This window comes from Stenella coeruleoalba (assembly GCF_951394435.1).
Source record: "Stenella coeruleoalba genome assembly, chromosome: 2".
Classification (NCBI taxonomy): Eukaryota; Metazoa; Chordata; class Mammalia; order Artiodactyla; family Delphinidae; genus Stenella; species Stenella coeruleoalba.
In genome coordinates this window covers 154,253,408-154,272,765 of record NC_137147.1, presented here as the reverse complement: position 1 = coordinate 154,272,765, position 19,358 = coordinate 154,253,408, and the positions used below count along the sequence as shown (strand labels likewise).

The following is a 19,358-nucleotide window of genomic DNA, read 5'->3' as shown; positions in this document are numbered from 1 at the left end:
TACTGCTCACAATATCCTGGGGAAGGTGGGGGGCAAATGCTATCGTGCCTTATGCCCAATTTACAGAGGATGAAATGGAGAGTCAGGTAGCAAACGTGGGTCCCAGGTGTCCTGGCTCATCTGGTGTCCTCTGCCATGGTGGCCTGCCTGTCCGACTCGTAGCCTTCAGATACGCTGTTCCCGGTGCCCGAGAGTGGGAGGGGCTGGCGACTGGCAGGGGCGGGGTGGGAGAGTGTCCCACCAGTGTCAAAGCTCTGATCACGCCACAGCGATGCTTCGCCACCACTGCCACCTGAGCCTCCTGGCGCCTAGCGACTGTCTCTAAAGGTCTCAGAGGCTCACTCTCTGCTACTTATTTAAGGAATCTCAGCCCCATCCAGGGAAGTGTCCAGTCTAGTCCCACAGATTAACAGGAAGTGCTACCATGAGCCTCCCTAGTAGACAAAGGACCCCCCAGAGATCTTCCTTGGGTCTTTACCCCGGACACGAAGGTGTTCCCGGTTTCTGAGGGAGCCAGGTCCAAGCAGAGCACGTCGGCCCCATGCCCATGGAAGCTCTGCAGCAGCTGCCCGCTCTCCACGTCCCACAGGGCACACGTGCCGTCGCCACTCGCTGTCAGGATCTGCCGCAGGAAAGGACAGGAAGGGTGTGGCTGTCATTAATGTCCCTGTCAGGGGAAGCCAAGCAGATGCTTACAGTTCCACAGGGAAGAGGAGGCTCCCTACACACACACACACACACACACACACACACACACACACACCTGCTAAATCTGGACTCAAGCACACACACACACACACACACACACACACACACACACACACACACACACACACACACACACACACACACACACACACACACACACACCCCTGCTAAATCTGGACTCAAGCACAGAACTCTTTCTCTGGTACTGAGAAAGAAACAGTTCATTTTTGACACCCTCGCTGTCCTGGAGCTGTTTATGTGCCTGTCCTCCTGCAGAGTATGGAATCCAGAGGTCTCCCTGTGGTACCTGCAGGGCTCTATACCTACCTGCCACATAGGAAGGGCTCTGTGAACGCTTGCTTCACAGAACCTCAAGCGGCTCCCACAAGCACCCAAGCCCAGCGTCGTGCTTCCCAGACATTAATGTGCAACCCCACACGCAGCTGCTAATAGAGAGCCTGGGGTGGGGCCTGAGATTCTGTATTTCCCACAAACTCCCAGGTGATGCTGACGTTGCTTGCCGGGACCCACCTGGAGCAGGATTTTGCTAAACACAGTCTCCTGTAGCTGGATCCCCCAGAGGCTCCCTGGGCCACTGAGTGGTGCTGACAGACACACAGGGTCAACCAGCATCTGCCATGTGCTGACCACGTCCAGGCCCTCCGCTAGGCATCAGGGTTTGCAGAAAGACTGTGTCTTGGTCTCTGCTCTCCTGGAACTTGGTTAACAGGACTGTCAGGAAGGACTGAAACCCACCAAACTCCCTGTCCCTACGTTAATCAATTCCAGGGCCAGGCACACTTCCCGGTGCTGCATTAGACAATACTGAGAAACCAAGTAAAAATAACCTAGCTGCCCGCTCCAGGAAATAACTGCTCCTGCAAGATAAAACTGTGAACCAACTAAGCTTACTTATCAAGACTAACAGCTTTGTAAAAAATTAATGAAACAGAAGCCTCAATTAAATACAGTGGGAGACCGGAAGGGGGAGCTTTCATGTCCTGTGATGATAGAGACCAACAGGAAGAAGACAGACTTCTCTTCTTTCCTGGGAAGGATTCAGCCAATGAAAAGCCATGGACTCGGGCTTCCCTGGTGGCGCAGTGGTTAAGAATCCACCTCCCAATGCAGGGAACACGGGTTCGATCCCTGGTCCGGGAAGATCCCACATGCCACAACTACTGAGCCTGCACTCTAGAGCCTGCAAGTCACAACTACTGAGCCCGCGAGCCTAGAGCCCGTGCTCTGCAACAAGAGAAGCCACCACAGTGAGAAGCCCACGCATCACAATGAAGAGTAGCCCCCGCTCACCACAACTAGAGAAAGCCCACGTGCAGCAATGAAGACCCGATGCAGCCAAAAATGAATAAATAAAATAAATAAATTAAAAAAAAAAAAGAAAAGCCATGAACTCTGTTTAATCCTCCCAACTTCCTTTTCCACCCTGTAAAACGGTTCTCCTTGCCTTGCTGTGTGGGGACTTGCACATGCCTCGCCATGGTCCACTCGCTATGGTTGCAGGCAAAAAAAGCGCAGGGGCAGCAGCTTGCTCACCAGCTCTTTCCGGAAGCCTCGCCGGTTTCCTCCACAACCGCTGCCAAGGTGCGTGCCCTCCCATTTTAAGGTGGGTCTTTTAAGGTGGAAAACTAGTTATGACATAATAGCTTAGGGTTGGTAAGCCCAGCGAGGTAAGGGTCTTATAAAGCAAGTCCTGGTGAGCAAGCTGTTGACCTGAAACAAATAGACTGCCAGGTATTTCTCCAGCAAAGATGGGTTTATTCAGGACCCACAGAGAACTGCAATTCAGGGTCTGCAACCATGGTGAGGTTGGACCACTCACCCTGGACCCTGAAACCCTCTAAGGACCCTTCCCCAGTTTCTTCATTTTGAGACGGTATAGTGATTCTGTCAAGTTGGGGTTCTCCCTTGCTGCAGTAGGTCTAATAAACTTAGCATTGCTGGGTGGCAGGTGTTTCTGATGGTCTTGGCAGATGAGACAATGATCACTTACGACAGAGTGAGAAGTGCTGAGATATAGGTAGGTCTGTGAGAGGGACACCAAACCCACTTTGGCAACATGTGAGCTGATCTCAGAGGAGGACTGAGAGCTGGCCACTCACTAAGGAAGGGGAGGAGAGCAGAGTGAGCTGAGGGGAAGGCGCACCTGTGCAGTGAATGAAAGGTGTGCCTGGGTACGGAGTCAGGACTTTAGCCTGTAGGCAAGAGGGACCTGTGGAAAGCTTCTGAGCAGAATGACCAAATCAAGGGTATATTTTAGGAAAATCTGTCTGAGGTCAGTGCAGCTGTCCCTCAAGCAGACTCTGGATAGTTTCAAGTACAAAGCCTGGCCCATGAATGAAGAAGAACACTGGGGTGCCTGGGGAAAGGCATGGTGGCCAGAACTAGGGTTTTAAATTTTGTTGCTGCCAGTGTGTGTGAGGCTTGGGCTCTGCTGCAATTGGGAGAAAGGCAGTGGGGATCCAGGGCTCAAGGCCTCAAAGACCCAGCTGATGGTATCGCAGAGCCCTGGAGCCAGCATGGTTCTGAGCAGCCATAGGGGGACCCACAAAGGTTAAGCCCTGGCAAGCAGAGCCTCCCTACGCCCCACCTTCCTGCTGCTCACAGGGGCTGGACGAGGTGATAAGACAGTGTGGGAAGGGGCTCTTGCAGTGTAAGTGCCCACAACAGAGCCCTCTGTGGGTGGAGATTACTGATGGCTGAGGAAAGAAAACAGGAAGTAGGCCTTAAAGGACTGCCAGCATTCAGTGCACCCACTGACTGTGCTGCACCCCTAGTTTCCACGTGCTGGTGGTCTCCTCTCATCCTCTCCCTCCTTCCCCCTCTCTTCCCTTCCCTCTCACACGCTAGGCCTAGCACTTGTAAAAGAATCTTCCGTTTCTTGCAGGGAGGGGACATATTACAAGGAAAGAATCCATTCCCACCCTGGCCTTGCACCTGCTGGCCACACCGTCTCGGGAGTGTGTTCCTGCCAGCAGTCTGGGAGGCCTAGGATCTTCTTGCAGCCAGGAGAGGCCCCTCCATGGAGAAAGAGCTGGCTGAGTTCCAGAGTTCTCAGGCTTCTTGGGTGTGGGCCCCAAGGCCCTCCTCAAAGCCCCCACTTGCAGGCAGCTCTCAAATTTGGAGACCCTCCAGGCTACAAAGCCCATGCAGCTGCCCATGGGACTCCCTCTGGCCTCGACTTCCCTTAAGAGGCCTTTGTACACCTGACAAGAGGACTCAGGCTGGTCAGAGCAGCTTAGGAACACACAAGACTTGGACCATGTCTTAATTTGAGAACTTGTATTTTGTGATGTGCTACAATTCCCTCCAATCTCTGCTGGCCACACCCACTAGGGGATGCTCCACCCCAGTCCTGTCCTAACATTTGCAAAGGGGCCAGTAATTGCCAATCTTTTTTGGGACATCAGGTCCAAACAAATGACTGCCTGAAATGATTCCCTCGGTCTAGCTCTTTAATGGGAATTTTCCATACCATACTCTTCAGTCAAAGAAATGAATAGTCTTTAAAAGTTAACAGTAACTTCTTAATATTTAAAAAATATTTTAAATATTTGTGCTCTTCATTACAATGTAAGTAAAAATAAATTTTATAAACCAAACATTCATTATGATAAATGCACTAAACAGATCCTCTAACTCATTGTCACTCATTTATTCTGGAATGTAGAGAATCTGTAGGTCTTATAACAGCTTTTTGAGGTTTCTGTTTTTCATCTTAGATCCCAGAGCTGGAAGGAAGCTTAGTTCATGAGTTCAGTGGTACCCAAACTAGGCTATGCATCTGAATCACCCATGAAGCTTTGCGTTAATATAAATAACAAAACAATAAGAGCTAATGTTTATTGATATTTACTAAGTATTTGAGATGAATCATCTCATTTAATCCTCAGAAAACCTCATGAGGGAGGAATTTACTACGATCCTCACTTGCAAGTGAGAAAAACAAAACACAGAGAATAATAAAAGCTTGCTCAGGATTCACCATCCAGAACAGGAGACTAAACATCCTCTGTTGCTTTGGCTGCCCCTCAGGCCCAAAGACATCCGATGTGGCCACTGCAGCAGCCAGGGCAACAGCACTCTCTACTGCACAGGCCTGCAAGACTCCTGGTTGCGAAAAACAGGTGTAAACGCTGCCCTCTAAGTCCGAACAGCCCTCCCGTCAGAAGTGAGACAATTACCCATCCCCGGGTCTCCTTGCCGCTATCCTTGCCACCCCCAACCCCGCTGCTGACGTCAGTCAGCTGAAGCCAGAGTGGCCTTTAATCTGACTCAGTCTCCTCCTTCAAGCAAACCCAATCTGCCCCAGCCCCAGCAATGGCTCCCTGCCATTTGTAGGGTCAGCCCCGCCACTCAGGGCACCCTGTGATCGGGCCCTGCCCATCTCTCGGGCCACCTGCCTCCTACAATGCTCCCCTCCACCTCACTGGCAACACACTCATCCTCCAGGGTGGCCCCTGCAGCACGTTTACGACCCCCCACTCCTGCTCTGAACTCCCAGCCTCCCCTGCTATTCAGTCACCCCTGGTATCTGGCAATGCGGGTGGTGGCATCTGTGCAGGCTTTCTGGAGAGATGTGACAGAGACACGATAGGATGCTTTAGGACTTGTGAGAGAAAACGTGGCCAAAGCGTTGAAGCTGGATTGTCTCCACTTTGTGGCTTGTTCAAAGTAGGGCACAGATTTACCCTCTGATGCTTTTTCTTTCCGAATGTGTTAAAACAGGAGTGAAAAATAGGTACGATGAAGCGTGTCACGTGCACAACTCTGAAAGTCAGCACCCTGTGAAGGTTTACATACGGAGGCACCTTGGAACCACCTCTCTGACCCAGACAGGAATTTCCACCACCCCAGAAGTTTCCTTGACCCACTCCCACCCCCACCAAGTCAATTAGAGGAGGAGGTTCAATATGGCATGGAGTTCATCTCATCTCTGCCAACAGTCAACAGCCCTGAATTTCCCCATTTCTGATTTTATTAAAAATAATAATATAACCAGGAATTCCCTGGTGGTCTAGTGGTTAGGATTCGGCCCTTTCACTGCCGTGGCCTGGGTTCAATCCCTGGTAGGGGAATTGAGATCCCACAAGCTGAGTGGCATGCTCAAAAAAAAAAAAAAAAATGCATATATACACACACACATATATACACATAAACATGTATACACACATATACACATACACACACATATATACACGTATACACACACATATACACATATATAAACACATACACACACATACACGTATACACACATATATAAACATATATACATGTACACACACATATACACATATATAAACATACACACATACACATATAAACATATATACATATACACACATATACACATATATATGAAAAACAACAGGAGCTTCCTCTTAGAGTCAACTGGAGTGCACACAGCCTCCTGTGAAGAGGGACACCAGAACAGCTTCCTCGCCTGCAACTCCACTTTAGCTCTCCACGACCAACCCTGCTCCCCAGCAGGCTGGCCCGTCATCATGCATCCCCTTATTTACCTGCATGTCAGAGTTGGTAAAGCTGCAGGCCGACAGGTAGTTGGTGTGCATAGCAACGGACTTCTTTTTGGCAGCCATGTTTTCATTTTTGTCAAACGTCAGTGGATACACAGAACACTTATTATCCAAGCCACTAGCACGGAAAGACAGAAGTGTCAAATGTTAACATAGGGCAGTAGAATATTCATATGCTTTCTCATTCACACAAACTTTTCAAATGGTTTTCCTTTGGCAGTATCATATGCTATAACCTTTCCCTCAGTTTTACTTTGAAGATTTTCAAGTGTACAGTAAAATTGAAAGAGAAAATAGTACTATGAACACCCAGATCTCTTCACATACGTTCACTAACTTAACATTTTGCCATATTTGTGGGAGCAAATTCTGAACCATCTGAATACAAGTGGCAGACATGACACATTACATCTAAATACTTCAATCTGCAAATTTACATCTCCTAAAACTAAGAACATATTCTATAATCACTAACTCATTATCACATCTGCGAAAACAAAAATTCCAAACACCGTTTAATAAGCTATCCATATTCAGTCTTTCCCAACTGTCTCCAGGATCCAGGGCCCATTCAGATCCACACATTACATTCTGTTTTTATATCTTTTTTAGAACTTTTAATGGAGAACAGACACATTTTTTTGGTTGTTTATAATGAGAAAACTTAGGTCAGTTGTCCTACAGAATGTCACACAGTCTGGATTTGTCATGTTGTTTCTTAATGGTTATATTTAAGTATAACATTTTTTAAAATTTTATTTTATTTTACTTATTTTTGGTTGCGTTGGGTCTTCATCGCTGCGCATGGGCTTTCTCCAGTTGCGGCGAGCGGGGGCTACTCTTAGTTGCAGTGCATGGGCTTCTCATTGCAGTGGCTTCTCTTCGTTGCAGAGCATGGGCTCTAGGTGTACGGGCTTCAGTAGTTGTGGTACACGGGCTTCAGTAGTTGTGGCTCGCAGGCTCTAGAGCACAGGCTCAGTAGTTGTGGCACACGGGCTTAGCTGCTCCGCAGCATGTGGGACCTTCCCGGACCAGGGTTCAAACCCGTGTCCCCTGCATTGGCAGGCAGATTCTTAACCACTGCGCCACCAGGGAAGTCCCTCAAGTATAACATTTTTAACAATAATATAAATGTGATATATAAAGGTGATATTGTGTTATTTCTTTCTTACTGCTTCACTTTAAGAGGCTTGCAATGCCTCTTGTGTCAAGATTGGTGACGCCAACTTTGATTACTTGGTCAAAGTGGGGACCACCAGATCTCTCCATGGTAAGGGTGATTTGTTTGTAATTACAAGCATATTTTGTTTTATTGCGCTTTGCTTTATTGCATTTTTACAAATTGAATGCTTGTGGCAACCTGGCATCAAGCAAGTCTATTGGTGTCAGTTTTCCAACAGCACTTGCTCACTCTGTGTCTCTGTCACATTTTGGTAATTCTCACAAATATTTCAAACTTTTTCATTATTGTTATATTTGTTATGGTGATCTGTGATCAGTAATCTTTGCTGTTACTATTGTAATGGTTTTGAGGCACCATGAACCATGCCCATGTAAGATGGTGAACTTAACCGATAAATGTTGTGTGTGTTCTGACTGCTCCAACTGACTGGCGTTCTTCTCTCTCTCTCCCTCTCCCCAGGCCTCCCTATTCCCTAAGGCACAACAATATTGAAATTAGGCCAATTAATAACCCTACAATAGCATCCAAGCATTCAAGTGAAAGGAAGAGCTGCATGCCTCTCACTTTAAATAAAAAGCCAGAAATGATTAAGCTTAGTGAGGAAGGCATGCTGAAAGCCAAGACAGGCTGAAAGCTAGGCCTCTTGTGCAAAACAGCCAGGCTGTGAAAGCAAAGGAAAAGTTCTTGAAGGAAATTAAAATTGCTGCTCCAGGGAACACACGAGTAAGAAAGCAGAACAGCCTCATTGCTGAAAGGAAGAAAGTGTTAGTCTGGTCTGGATAGATGAAACCAGCCACAACATCCCCTTAAGCCAAAGACTAATCCAGAGCAAGGCCCTGACTCTCTTCAATTCTATGACGGCTGAGAGAGGTGAGGAAGCTGCAGAAGAAAAGTCTGAAGCTAGCAGAGGTGGTTCATGAGATTTAAGAAAAGAAGCCGTTGTCCATAACATGAGTGCGAGGTGAAGCAGCAAGGGCTGGTGTAGAAGCTGCAGCAAGTTATCCTGAAGATCTAGCTAAGATAATTAGAAGGTGGTACACTAAACAACAGATTTTTAATATAGACAAATGAGCCTTATATTGGAAGAAAATGCTATCCAGGATTTTCACAGCTAGAGAGGAAAAGTCAACGTCTGGCTTCAAAGCTTCAAAAGGCAGGCTGACTCTCTTGTTAGGGGTCAATGCAGCTGGTGACTTTAGGTTGAAGCCGATGCTCATTTACCATTCCCCAAATCTTAGGACCCTTAAGAATTATGCTAAATCTACTCTGCCTGTGCTTTATAAGTGGAACAATGAAGCCTGGGTGACAACACATCTGTTTACAACACGGTTTACTGAATATTTTAATCCCACTGTTGAGAACTACTGCTCAGAAAAAAAGATTCCTTTCAAAATATTACTGCTCATGGACAATGCACCCAGTCACCCAAGAGCTCTAATGGAGATGTACAAAAGATTCATGCTGTCCTCATGCCTGTTAACACAACATCCATTCTGCAGCCCATGGTTCAAAGAGAAATTTTGATTTTCAAGTCATTCTTTAAGAAATACGGTTCATAAGGCTATAACTGCCATAGATAGGATTCCTCTGATGGATCTGGGCAGAGTAAGTTGAAAACCTTTGGAAAGGATTCCCCATTCTAGATGCCATTAAGACCATTTGTGATTCATCGGAAGAGGTCAAAATATCAACATTAATATGAGTTTGGAAGAAGCTGATTTCAACCCTCGTGGCTGACTTTGAAGGGTTTAAGACTTCAGTAAGGGGTTCAAGACTTCAGTGGAGGAAGTAACTGCAGATATGGTGAAAACAGCAAGAGAACGAGAATGAGCAGTGGAGCCTGAAGATGCGACTGAATTGCTGCGATCTTATGATAAAACTTGAACGAAGGAGGAGTTGCTTCTTACGGATGAGCAATGAAGGTGGTTTCCTAAGATGGAATCTATTCCGTGAAGGTGGTTGAAATGACAACAAAGGATTTAGAATATTAACAGACTTAGTTGAAAAAGCAGTGGCAAGTTTTGCGAGGATGGACTCCAATTTTGAAAGAAGTTCTACTGTGGCTATAATGCTATCAAACAGCACTGCATGTGACAGAGAAATTGTTTGTGAAAGGAAGACTCAATCGATAAAACAAATTGCACTGCTGTCTTACTTTAAGAAATATCCACAGGCACCCCAGCCTTCAGCAACCACCATCCTGCTCAGTCAGCAGCCATCAACACTGAGGCAAGACCCTCCACCAGCAAAAAGATTAAGACTCATTGAAGGCTCAGTTGATGGTTAGTATTTTTTAGCAATAAAGCTTTTTTTTTTTCTTTGCAGTATGCGGGCCTCTCACTGTTGTGGCCTCTCCCGTTGCGGAGCACAGGCTCCGGACGCACAGGCTCAGCGGCCATGGCTCACGGACCCAGCCACTCTGTGGCATGTGGGATCCTCCCGGACTGGGGCACGAACCCATGTGCCCTGTATCGGCAGGCAGATTCTCCACCACTGCGCCACCAGGGAAGCCCAGCAATAAAGCATTTTTTAATTAAGGTATATACATTTTTTTTTAGACATAATGCTACTGCACACTTAGACTATAGTATAGTGTAAACTTGACTTTTATATGCACTAGGAAACCAAAAAATTTGTGTGACGCACTTCATTGTGATATTTGCTCTATTGCAATTGTCTGGAACCAAACCTGCAATATTTCCAAGGTATGCCTGTAATAATAATCTGTGGTGTGACACCTTTAGGTCATGTTAATATCCTGTTCCCAACAACCATCATACAATGGCTTTAGCATGATTATCCTTGCTTGAATAAAATATTACTTTATGGTACAAAATGGTGATCCTCTAATTTGATAATTCCTTCTGCATTTATCAGCTGATATTTTTCTGTAAAGACAAATCCAATCCCTCCTCCTCCCAGTATCACTGCACACCCATGGATTCTTTTTTCTCTTCAACTGGGTTATGATCCATTACTACCATTATTCCATGTGATGCTAAAATTATCCCAATTTGGAAAGTTGGTGGGGGGCCCTTCAAGTGGCTCCTGTTTCTGTTTGATAAGGTTCCATTAATATGACTTGAGTGTTCCCTTGCTTTCTGGAACAAGAAAATATCCTAGGCTCACTTTACTCTTTTCCTGCCCCAGACCTACAATCAGTCTTACTCCAAGGAGCTCTGCTTCCATTTAGTGGGGAATGACATTTAGGAGGGGCATTCCCTTCTGAGGCCCTGGGGAACCTAGGGGACCCCTTTGCCTTTCCAAATGCTTGGAGGTGCAGGTGTAGACTTGGGTAGTCTCTTACCAGTAACTAGCTTTGGCAGCATGTTTATAGATGGTGTGAGTGGGAATGATTTGCACTTGGCTGTGACAATGAACCAGCATGCTTCAGACTATGGGCTTCCCTGACTCTCAAGGTGAAACATGTTCTCTTATTCTGAAGCTTCAGAGTAATTTCTGTAGCTCTGTCGGGATACTCACTCACACTTGGGTTTATTTGCATTGCTATGAGAAGCAGAAAGGTTTTGCAATGTGATGCATTTGGTATTGCATCTCTGCTTTAGTACCAAACTCATTCTGTGACCTTTGTTATGTTTTTAGCCTCTCTAAGCTTCAGTGTTCTTAACTATAAAATGGAGTGGATCCCACTCACCTTTCACAAGGGGCTGTTGTGAAGATAATATAGAGTTCAGAATGGCCCTTGACACATGATAGAGGCTCAAGAAGTGGTCATTATTGTTATTTTTTTATTCTTTCTTGGAGGCAGGTACTACGTTTTATTCATCTTTGAATTTCCCTAGGACACCCAGTCCAGTGCCTTGCACACAGGTGCTCATAGCAAGTGTACAATACCTGAATGAAGGCTTCTTGGTGATATGGCTTCAAATAAAAAATACACATATATGTATATAAAATCAACTGACACATTTTTTTGAGAATGGAATTGTGTAAATACTGGTAGAGTTTCAGCTTTCAAGTTTGGAACCAACTGAGAGATAGACCCAGAGGAAGAGAAAAACACCCTTTTGTCACCTGTAACGACATTTAGAGAATATGACATAGGTGTGGATCTGTGTGATAATGGAGTTACAGGGATGTCACAAGCCATAGCTGGGAAACACTATGTTAGATTATCACTGGAAACTGAAAACGAATCGTGGCATGGTCTGACTAGGGCAGATGGTGCTTTTATCTAAGATGAGGACTCAGTCTTTCTCAGTTTAGTTTTTCTGCTCTCTCCTCATCCATGGGACTCCCGATATTTTAAAAAGTGCTTTCCCAAATATTCACACCTTGAACTTCTACTTTGGTTTTTATATCAGCCTGTAAGACAGCCAATGCAGACCTTGACCATCTACCACATGCCAGGACCCGGGAAACAGAGATGACAAGAGATTAAGGCGCCAGCCATTCCTCCACTCTGTACTCTCTCTGCACCGGGTGTCACCAAAAAAGCTGTCTACCTGGGCCTTGTAAAATTATTCTCACCCCTGACTGTCCCCCTGTCCTCCTGGAAATCCCTCCACTGGGTTTCATGTAGTGAGGGTTAAAATAAGAAATAGCCTACAGAATCATTTTCTGAACTACTGTTGAAGACATTGTGTGCTATATTATTATATTCATCATATATCACAGAAGGATATACCCAACGTGTTCTTTTTGTAATTTGGTGCTAGACATCTGATATCTCAATAGCAAATATTGAGAAATTTATATAACCCATCCAACGCTATGCATTTGCTAGAATTAATGCCCGATTAGAAACATATTACCTGAGGGTTTTTAGAAATGTAGAGTATTTATCATTCCTACTGAGTACTGAAGAATTAACCTTACTTAATGGAAGGTCTGGCCTTTGCCCTTCGCTACTGGGAGGTGATCTCTAAGGCCCTGGAATGTCCTGTCTGTTGGGTGTGTCTTTGCCTGGGGTTTTGGCCACTGGACAGTCTAACACTGTGATCTGTGATGGAGGTTTTGGGACACATCCTGTGAGTTCTCACCTCTGAAGGAAGTAGAGACTAAAGATATTAACCTGACCTCCAGGAGAGAGGTCATAGAACAGCATTTTATGGCCAACAGGACATGTGAAACGCCGCTGTGTCACCCATACTTACCCGCATGCAATGGCACATCCCGATGGGGCATACGCGCACGCCATCACCCACGTGCAGGGCATCGTGACCGCGTGCTCCTGCAACACAGCACACACCACGCACGCAATGAACGAGGGCACTTCTACACAAACGTCAGTTTGTACCAAGTAAAATCACTGAAGCATCTACCAAATTACTCTCTAGTCTCAAAGGTCAGTGGTTTGGGCTGAGACTGAAGAGGAGACTCAGATCCTCTATAATCAACCAAACTTTATGTCATACATTCTAAAAGTTAAAAATCTCAACTAGCAAAAGAATATCCTTCACGTCTTACTTCTTTCTTACTGTTATACTCCCCCTGCTGTTCTGAATGAATACTGGGGCTCATTTTCTTTGAAAGATCTGTCTGAATTTCATTTCACATACGTATATGTTTCACCTTATTTACTCAGATTCCCTCTATTTTAAAAACGTATTCTTGAATCTTTTTACATGTATGTTACAAGTTTGTTTACCTGTGAGTGAGTATACACGAGCCTCTGTCCTCTGTGGGTCTTAAACCATTCCTGGGCAGGTAGGAATGGGGGTGGGCTTGGGGAGGGGGATTAGAGTTGTGCTCTGGGAGAAAAGGAAACCTGTAACATGGAAGCATTCGGAGGTGGTGTAAGTCCTCGGCTCCTGGCTGGGGTCTGAGTCACCCGTATTCTCCTGCACGCATATAAGCAACTAAGGCATGATTCAAAAACTTCTGAGTCTGTGGCCCTATTTCCATGGGAGCCATGGGCCCTGGACCTGGTTCTAACACCAGCGAGATGTGCAGCCTCACACAGGCTGGCCATTGTCTTATCTCATTCTCCTTCTCCGTCTGGGAAGGGAGAGGATGGGACTAGATGGTTTGTAAAGTACATTCAAGTGCTGGTCTTCTTTCCTGTTATGATTCTCTGTGTTTTTGTGGGGAGACATGGGCCTTGATACTGCCTGTCAAAGTTCTTTGTCACTCACGGAGTAGTAGCCCTTCAGACATCATGAATAACCTACTTCCACGAATGAGTGGCCACTCTCAGCACAGGGCATCCCGGCCCCTTTGCTGACAAGTGATAACTATGGCCCTGCCAGGGACCACAAGCGGCAACCCAATGGCTCCCCAGACATCAGGAGGCGTGTGCTCTACGCCATGCTAAGGCATAAGCAGAAGCAACCCCCTAGCCCCACCCCTGAAGATGCTGAGGAGTTCTGGAGAGGCAGAGTGATGTATAGGAAAGCCCTCTGCAAATTGTTACGTTGTCATTTTTATTATTCCCCAGGGGCCTGACCATTCCAGACTCTGCTCTACAAGATGGTTCTGGGCCCCCTTGAGCAGGTTGTATAACAACTGCCTATTGTGACACTTACTGAACACGTTCAATAATGCGGAATAAGGACGCTGTTCAATTTGAGACAGATAATAGGTTTCTTTTTTATACAGTGAAAAGGAAGACTTTCTTTCTAAGTAAACACTGGAGTCCATATTGAATATACAGTACTTGTTACTGCAAATGCCAACACGATGCAGGCATGCAAGCGCACCTACACATAGATTCTGGCCTTTCTGTTTCATTACAAGTCTAAACTTAGGTCTCGCTTGGAGCAGTACATGCCTATGCCAGACTTGCAAGGGGCTGAGACTCCACGGCATCCCTGTGGAGAGCAGTTTAATCCCACTGAGGTCTCAGCTCCCCACCCACTGTTTGCTCAAGTCCACGTGCTATGGAGTCTAGTCGAAGACAGAGAGGGGAAAGGAAACTGGGGGTTGGGTACCTCTTATCATCAGCCAGAAGAAGAATCCTAAATTTAGTAGTAGCATGTGTGAATGCGACAAGTTTCGGGGCCATGCCCTTTCCTGTTTCCGTATCGGCACCCTCTGTGTTCGCCCTGCATGCTCTTCTCTCGGCGAGGGGTTTGGCTCAAGAGAGGAATGAACGCTACAGTGGGCTGCTGAACCATCCGAACACGGGTGGGCTTTCATGGGGTTTGCACCCCCAAATAGGCTCCTGAAGGACAGGGCGACCAGTAGTGGGGTGCTTGGAGAGGACGAGGACAGGGCTGGGGTTCTGAAGTGCCTCAATCCACCAGGGACAATGCCTTACCTTGTTAGTAGTGAAGGAATCCCACACGATCACCTTCCCATCCTGGAAGGAAATAAGTAAACAGTTGAACCAGCTAGAGGTCACCACTGGGGAGATGGAAGCGGGGAGGGGCAGTATAGGGGTAGGGGATGAAGAGGTACAAATTGTTATGTATAACATAAGCTACAAGGATATATTGTACAACACAGGGAATACAGCCAATATTTAATAATAACTATAAATGGAGTACATAACCTTTAAAACTTGTGAGTCACTATACTGTACACCTGTAACTTATATAATATTGTACATCGACTACACTTGAAGAAAAACAAAAAAGAGTAAACAGTTCAAAAATTGTCAACAAGCCCTAACACGTTAACTGCTGAGAACCTCATGGAAAGCCAAGTCCAGCTGGGCAGTGCCAAGTGGAAAGCCAGAGCGAGTATCTGGACAATCAAGACCCTCCAACCCACCCTTGAAGAAATGCGAGTAGGTGGCGACAGCACTTTCCAGCATGATGCAAGTCTTAGTTCTCAACCTTGCATCCCTTGTGTAGATACAATGACAGAAAGCAACACTCAGACACTTCTTTTATGCCAATTATAAACCAAGCACAAATTGTTGGTAAACTGTCATCACCATCGTACCCCGAATGTCAGTAAGTTATACAGGGATAAGGTAAAGCTGAATTTACCTTCAGATGCCTGACAGTAACTAATGGTCCCCCCACCCCACCTCCCCAGCCTGTCCTCCCCACCATTCGCCTGAGTCCACGTTCCCTGCAGGATCGTGTAAGAGCCCCACCCCACTCTTCGCCCCCCCTCCCTGTGTGGAAGCTGTGGAGGGGAACTGGGTGGGCCTGACATCAATCTGACTCCCCCAGGTGCTCAGGGACATCACAGCCTCACCCCCACCCACCCTGCAAAACAACATGGGACTCACACCTATGATGGTGGGGGCCCCCGTGGGCAGCTGTTCCGGAAACAAAGAGCACTCCCTGTGGAGGGTGAGCTCTGGGCGATGCCACAGACAACACAGCCACTTTCACTGTGATCCGCTCTGCAGCCCCAGTAGGGGGTGTGGGGAGGGGCTATGATGCCATCTGTTTGTAACACAAACCCATCAGAGGTAAACCCACGTAAGCCCCGGTGACTGCAGCGCAGTCGTCTACCCAGAACGTGGTGTGAGGGTTGTCTGGGCCCCCAGGCTCCCGCTGGCAGTGGAGGAGGACGGCTGAGCCGACCTCCTTCAGCACGTGGGTCCCCCCCACATCCTCAGGGATGGAGAATCTGCAGTCTCCACCGCAGGCTTGATTTTTTAAATCACTCAAGCCGTTTGGAGCCAGATCTGGTGAGTGAGGTGAATGCCACTTAGGGGCGCCAGCAAGGTCTGAGTAATGAAAGTGACACAGCTGCCTGCTTCACTTGACCTGATGGAGGATTTCCATATTCACGCTGCGTGGGGCTGAGAGGCCGTGATCAAAGGCAAAGTTGGCGGTTTGGGGCCTTTTAACACTCCTAAGCACATTTGTGCTTCTAATTTTTCTGACTAAACGCCCATACATGCTGTGTGGGTGAATTAGATAACAGAGCAGAGGGCTGCGGCGGGGCCGGGGGTAGAGACTCAGTGTATCACCCAAGTCAGCGTTCCCTTCAGAGGCTTCCTCCACCGCACAGCCCGCCTGCCTGGCTCCACCGCCCACCTACTGTGCGCTCTGGAGAGAGAAAGGCAACCAAGAAGCTAAAAACAGTCTCATAACTAAATGTGGTCCCTCCGTGAGCACAGACACCAGGGGCCTACGTACCTGGAGAGACTGTGCCTCCACCCCAAACCCCAACCCACTCAGTCAGGCAGATGAATTTCCTGCCTTTTAAGGGAGAAAGGCTGCTCTGAGTCACTCAAAGTCTGTTCCAGAGCCCTTCTGCTGTTTCCCACCTTCCTCCCTTCCCCCACCCACCTCTCCGACTCCCTCTGCAGTAGAGGTGGATGGATGGAGTCAGTCAGCAGTGCTGAAGCATCCCTCCTCCTCTCCCACCCTCTCTAGTAAGAGTGGTACACGAGCGACAGAAAGTCCAACATATGGCATCCTTTTAAGGATTAAAAAAAAAGTCTAAAAGGCTAGATGGCAACACGTACATCTCAACAACCACTTTGTAAAAAGGAGCCTTTGGAAAAAAGTCTAGAAAGAGGTGCTCTAAGATAATAATGATTGTAACAGGGCGGTAGGGGTAAAAACCTTTTCTTTTTTCCAGTTAAATACATAACTGATACATTAAATTTTTTTATGAACATTAAAAAAGCAAGTGCAACGTGATATACTAGATTTGCAGGTAATACAGGAGATTAATAACACCTGTCCTATCAAACATAGTACCGACAGAGATATTAGAACTCATGGATTATTCAGAATATGTACAGTTTTGATACTTAAAAGGGTTATAAATAAAAACCAAATTTGCCTTTGAAAAAGCTGGACTAATGGCAGAGGCAGGGGTCAGAGGGGTGGTAAACTGGCCATAAAAATATATGACTTCAGTTTATGGTTTTATGTTCAACGAATGTAACATCAAAATAGACATAAAAAGCACTAAGCAGTGGTAGCTAGCCTCCTGAAAGACATGTCCTTGTCCAGGCCCCTCTCTCATTATATCGGTGTTGGTCTGTGTGACCAGTGGAATGCAGAAGAAGGGAAGGAATGTCACTTCTGAGGCCAGGTCATCAAAGACAGCACGGCTTCTGCCTTTGTCTCCCTCTCCTGCTCTGGTGGAGGCCAGCTACCATGTCGTGAGCAGCCTGATGGAAAGGTCCATATGGTGAGGAGCTAAGGCCTTAGCCAAGAGCCATGTGAGTGAGCCATTTTGGAAGGGAGCTTCTGCCTTAGCCAAACTGTCTAATGACTGCATCCCTGACCAACATCTTGACTGCAACCTTGTGAGACACCCTGAGCCAGAACTATCCGGCTGAGCTGCTCCTGATTCCTCACTCTCAGAAACCATGTAAGATATGAAATATTCACTGTGTAAGTTGTTAAACCTGGGGGTAATCTGTTATGTAGCAGTTTAATAACTAATACATAAGATGTAAAAATAAACCATGTCAGCTATATAAAATGAATGAAAAAAGTATACTTCACAAAATACATAGTTTAAATTTGTTCTTTAAGGCATAAAAACTGCTAAACTCTTAAACTAAAAGAAGCCACAATGGCACTTCAACCACTTACGCCCTCCACTTGGAGGAAAAAAACCCCTAATTTAAAAATGGTTTCACTTACAAATAAGACCTTGAAATGTACTCAGGAAGAAAATTTTTGAATGGTTTGTAAAATAGAGTTTATAATATTTCAGTTATTACTAATTTCAAATCTACCCAAATTAGTGAAGTTTTCAAGTACGCCAGAGAATTCTTACCGGGGTAACTCGTGTCCTTTGGCGAACAGGCAGAGACATAACATTCGGAGAGGGTCTTTTGAAAAGGACGGCTCTTTCCCTTCAGCTTACAATCAGAAATGTGCCCACCATCACCTGACAGGTGTGACGTACCTGCGAGGAGCTCACGATCCTCCTCTTATCCTTGCACCAGTCCATGCACAGAACCTTGTTCCCGTGGCCTTTGAGGGTCCTTCTGGTCTTCATGACAAACTGCCCCAGGGCCTCCACGCGCTCGGCCACCTGGTGTACTGCAAGGACAAGACACACTCAATCCCGTGACCAAGGACCAGGTCTGAGCCACAAGTTGGCACAGGGAAGCCATCGGCGCTTCACTCTCCTGCGCTTCACCCTATTGCCCTCGCGATGCTATCTCTTTCAAGCTCAGGAGAAGGCAGAGACATGCTGTCATTCTCTCTGTGTTTAAGACCCTACATTTATAACTTATATAATATCGTGCATCAACTATACTTCAATAAAAAATGACCCTGTTTTTCAAAGCACTTCCATATATGCACGTTGAGGGAATAAGGACAGGACTGCCTCATATCTGCAAAGCTCTACATAGAACTCTCCCACTGAAGGGCCACAGCTCTGCAAGGCGGGCAGGTAGGCAGTGGAGTGAGATCGCTATTCCCTTTGAATGGGTGAAGAGACTGAGGCTTACAGAGGTTATCCGGCTGAAACGAGTTCATACAACTGACCAGGAGCAAAGTGGGGGCTTCTGGTTCTTTTACCTACTACTTTCCAGTCACAGGGACAAGTGACTTTACAGAAACCGTCCTATCAGGTGCCAGGACGTGCACCATCTGCTCAACAGCAGGCCCTGTGTTTCCTCACTGGTCCCCCCCATGCCGGGCACGGGTCTGGGACATGGTAATTGCCCAATCCACGTGCTGCAGGAAAGAGCAAATTGACTGACCCTCCAAACAGTACACTGTGGATTTACTGAAAACTCACAGGGCGGGCAGAGATCAACGCAACATTCCACAAGTCTGAACACATGATCTGCAGAAGGTACATACCTCAGGAAGGCACTCCAAAAATCAATCTCTCAGGGGCTGGGAACATAGCCTCTTTCCTGAGGTCAAGGGAGAGCTTTTGGGGGGGCTTTTGGAGAGGCTGTCAGAGGGAGACAAGTTCACGCGAAGTAGCAGAAAGGGCCCCAGAAACGGTCCAGTCCATGCCGTCATTGTGGAGGTGAGGAAACTGAGGTGGGGGTCACGTGGCTTCTGTCCCCTTGTGCGGCGCCACTCCCTTTCAGGTTGGAGGCTGCG

The 19,358-nt window shown here is 46.7% G+C and overlaps 1 protein-coding gene across 2 annotated transcripts in view; it reads right to left on the bottom strand.

Moving 5' to 3' along the window:
- The window catches only part of GNB5 (G protein subunit beta 5), a 44,857-nt gene that overhangs the window by 12,028 nt on the left and 13,471 nt on the right, over positions 1–19,358 (bottom strand). Inside the window, exons 1-6 of one of the 2 annotated variants that reach the window (XM_079913878.1) lie at positions 19,107–19,136; positions 18,196–18,332; positions 14,672–14,713; positions 12,567–12,643; positions 6,252–6,384; positions 479–622 (exon numbers count right to left, since the gene is read on the bottom strand). In XM_079913878.1, coding sequence (XP_079770004.1) covers positions 479–622; positions 6,252–6,384; positions 12,567–12,643; positions 14,672–14,713; positions 18,196–18,288 — 489 coding nt within the window. In that variant the 5' untranslated portion in view covers positions 18,289–18,332; positions 19,107–19,136. Of the gene's footprint in view, positions 1–478; positions 623–6,251; positions 6,385–12,566; positions 12,644–14,671; positions 14,714–18,195; positions 18,333–19,106; positions 19,137–19,358 lie in introns of those variants that run through there. The other variant, XM_079913877.1, reaches the window with a different exon arrangement.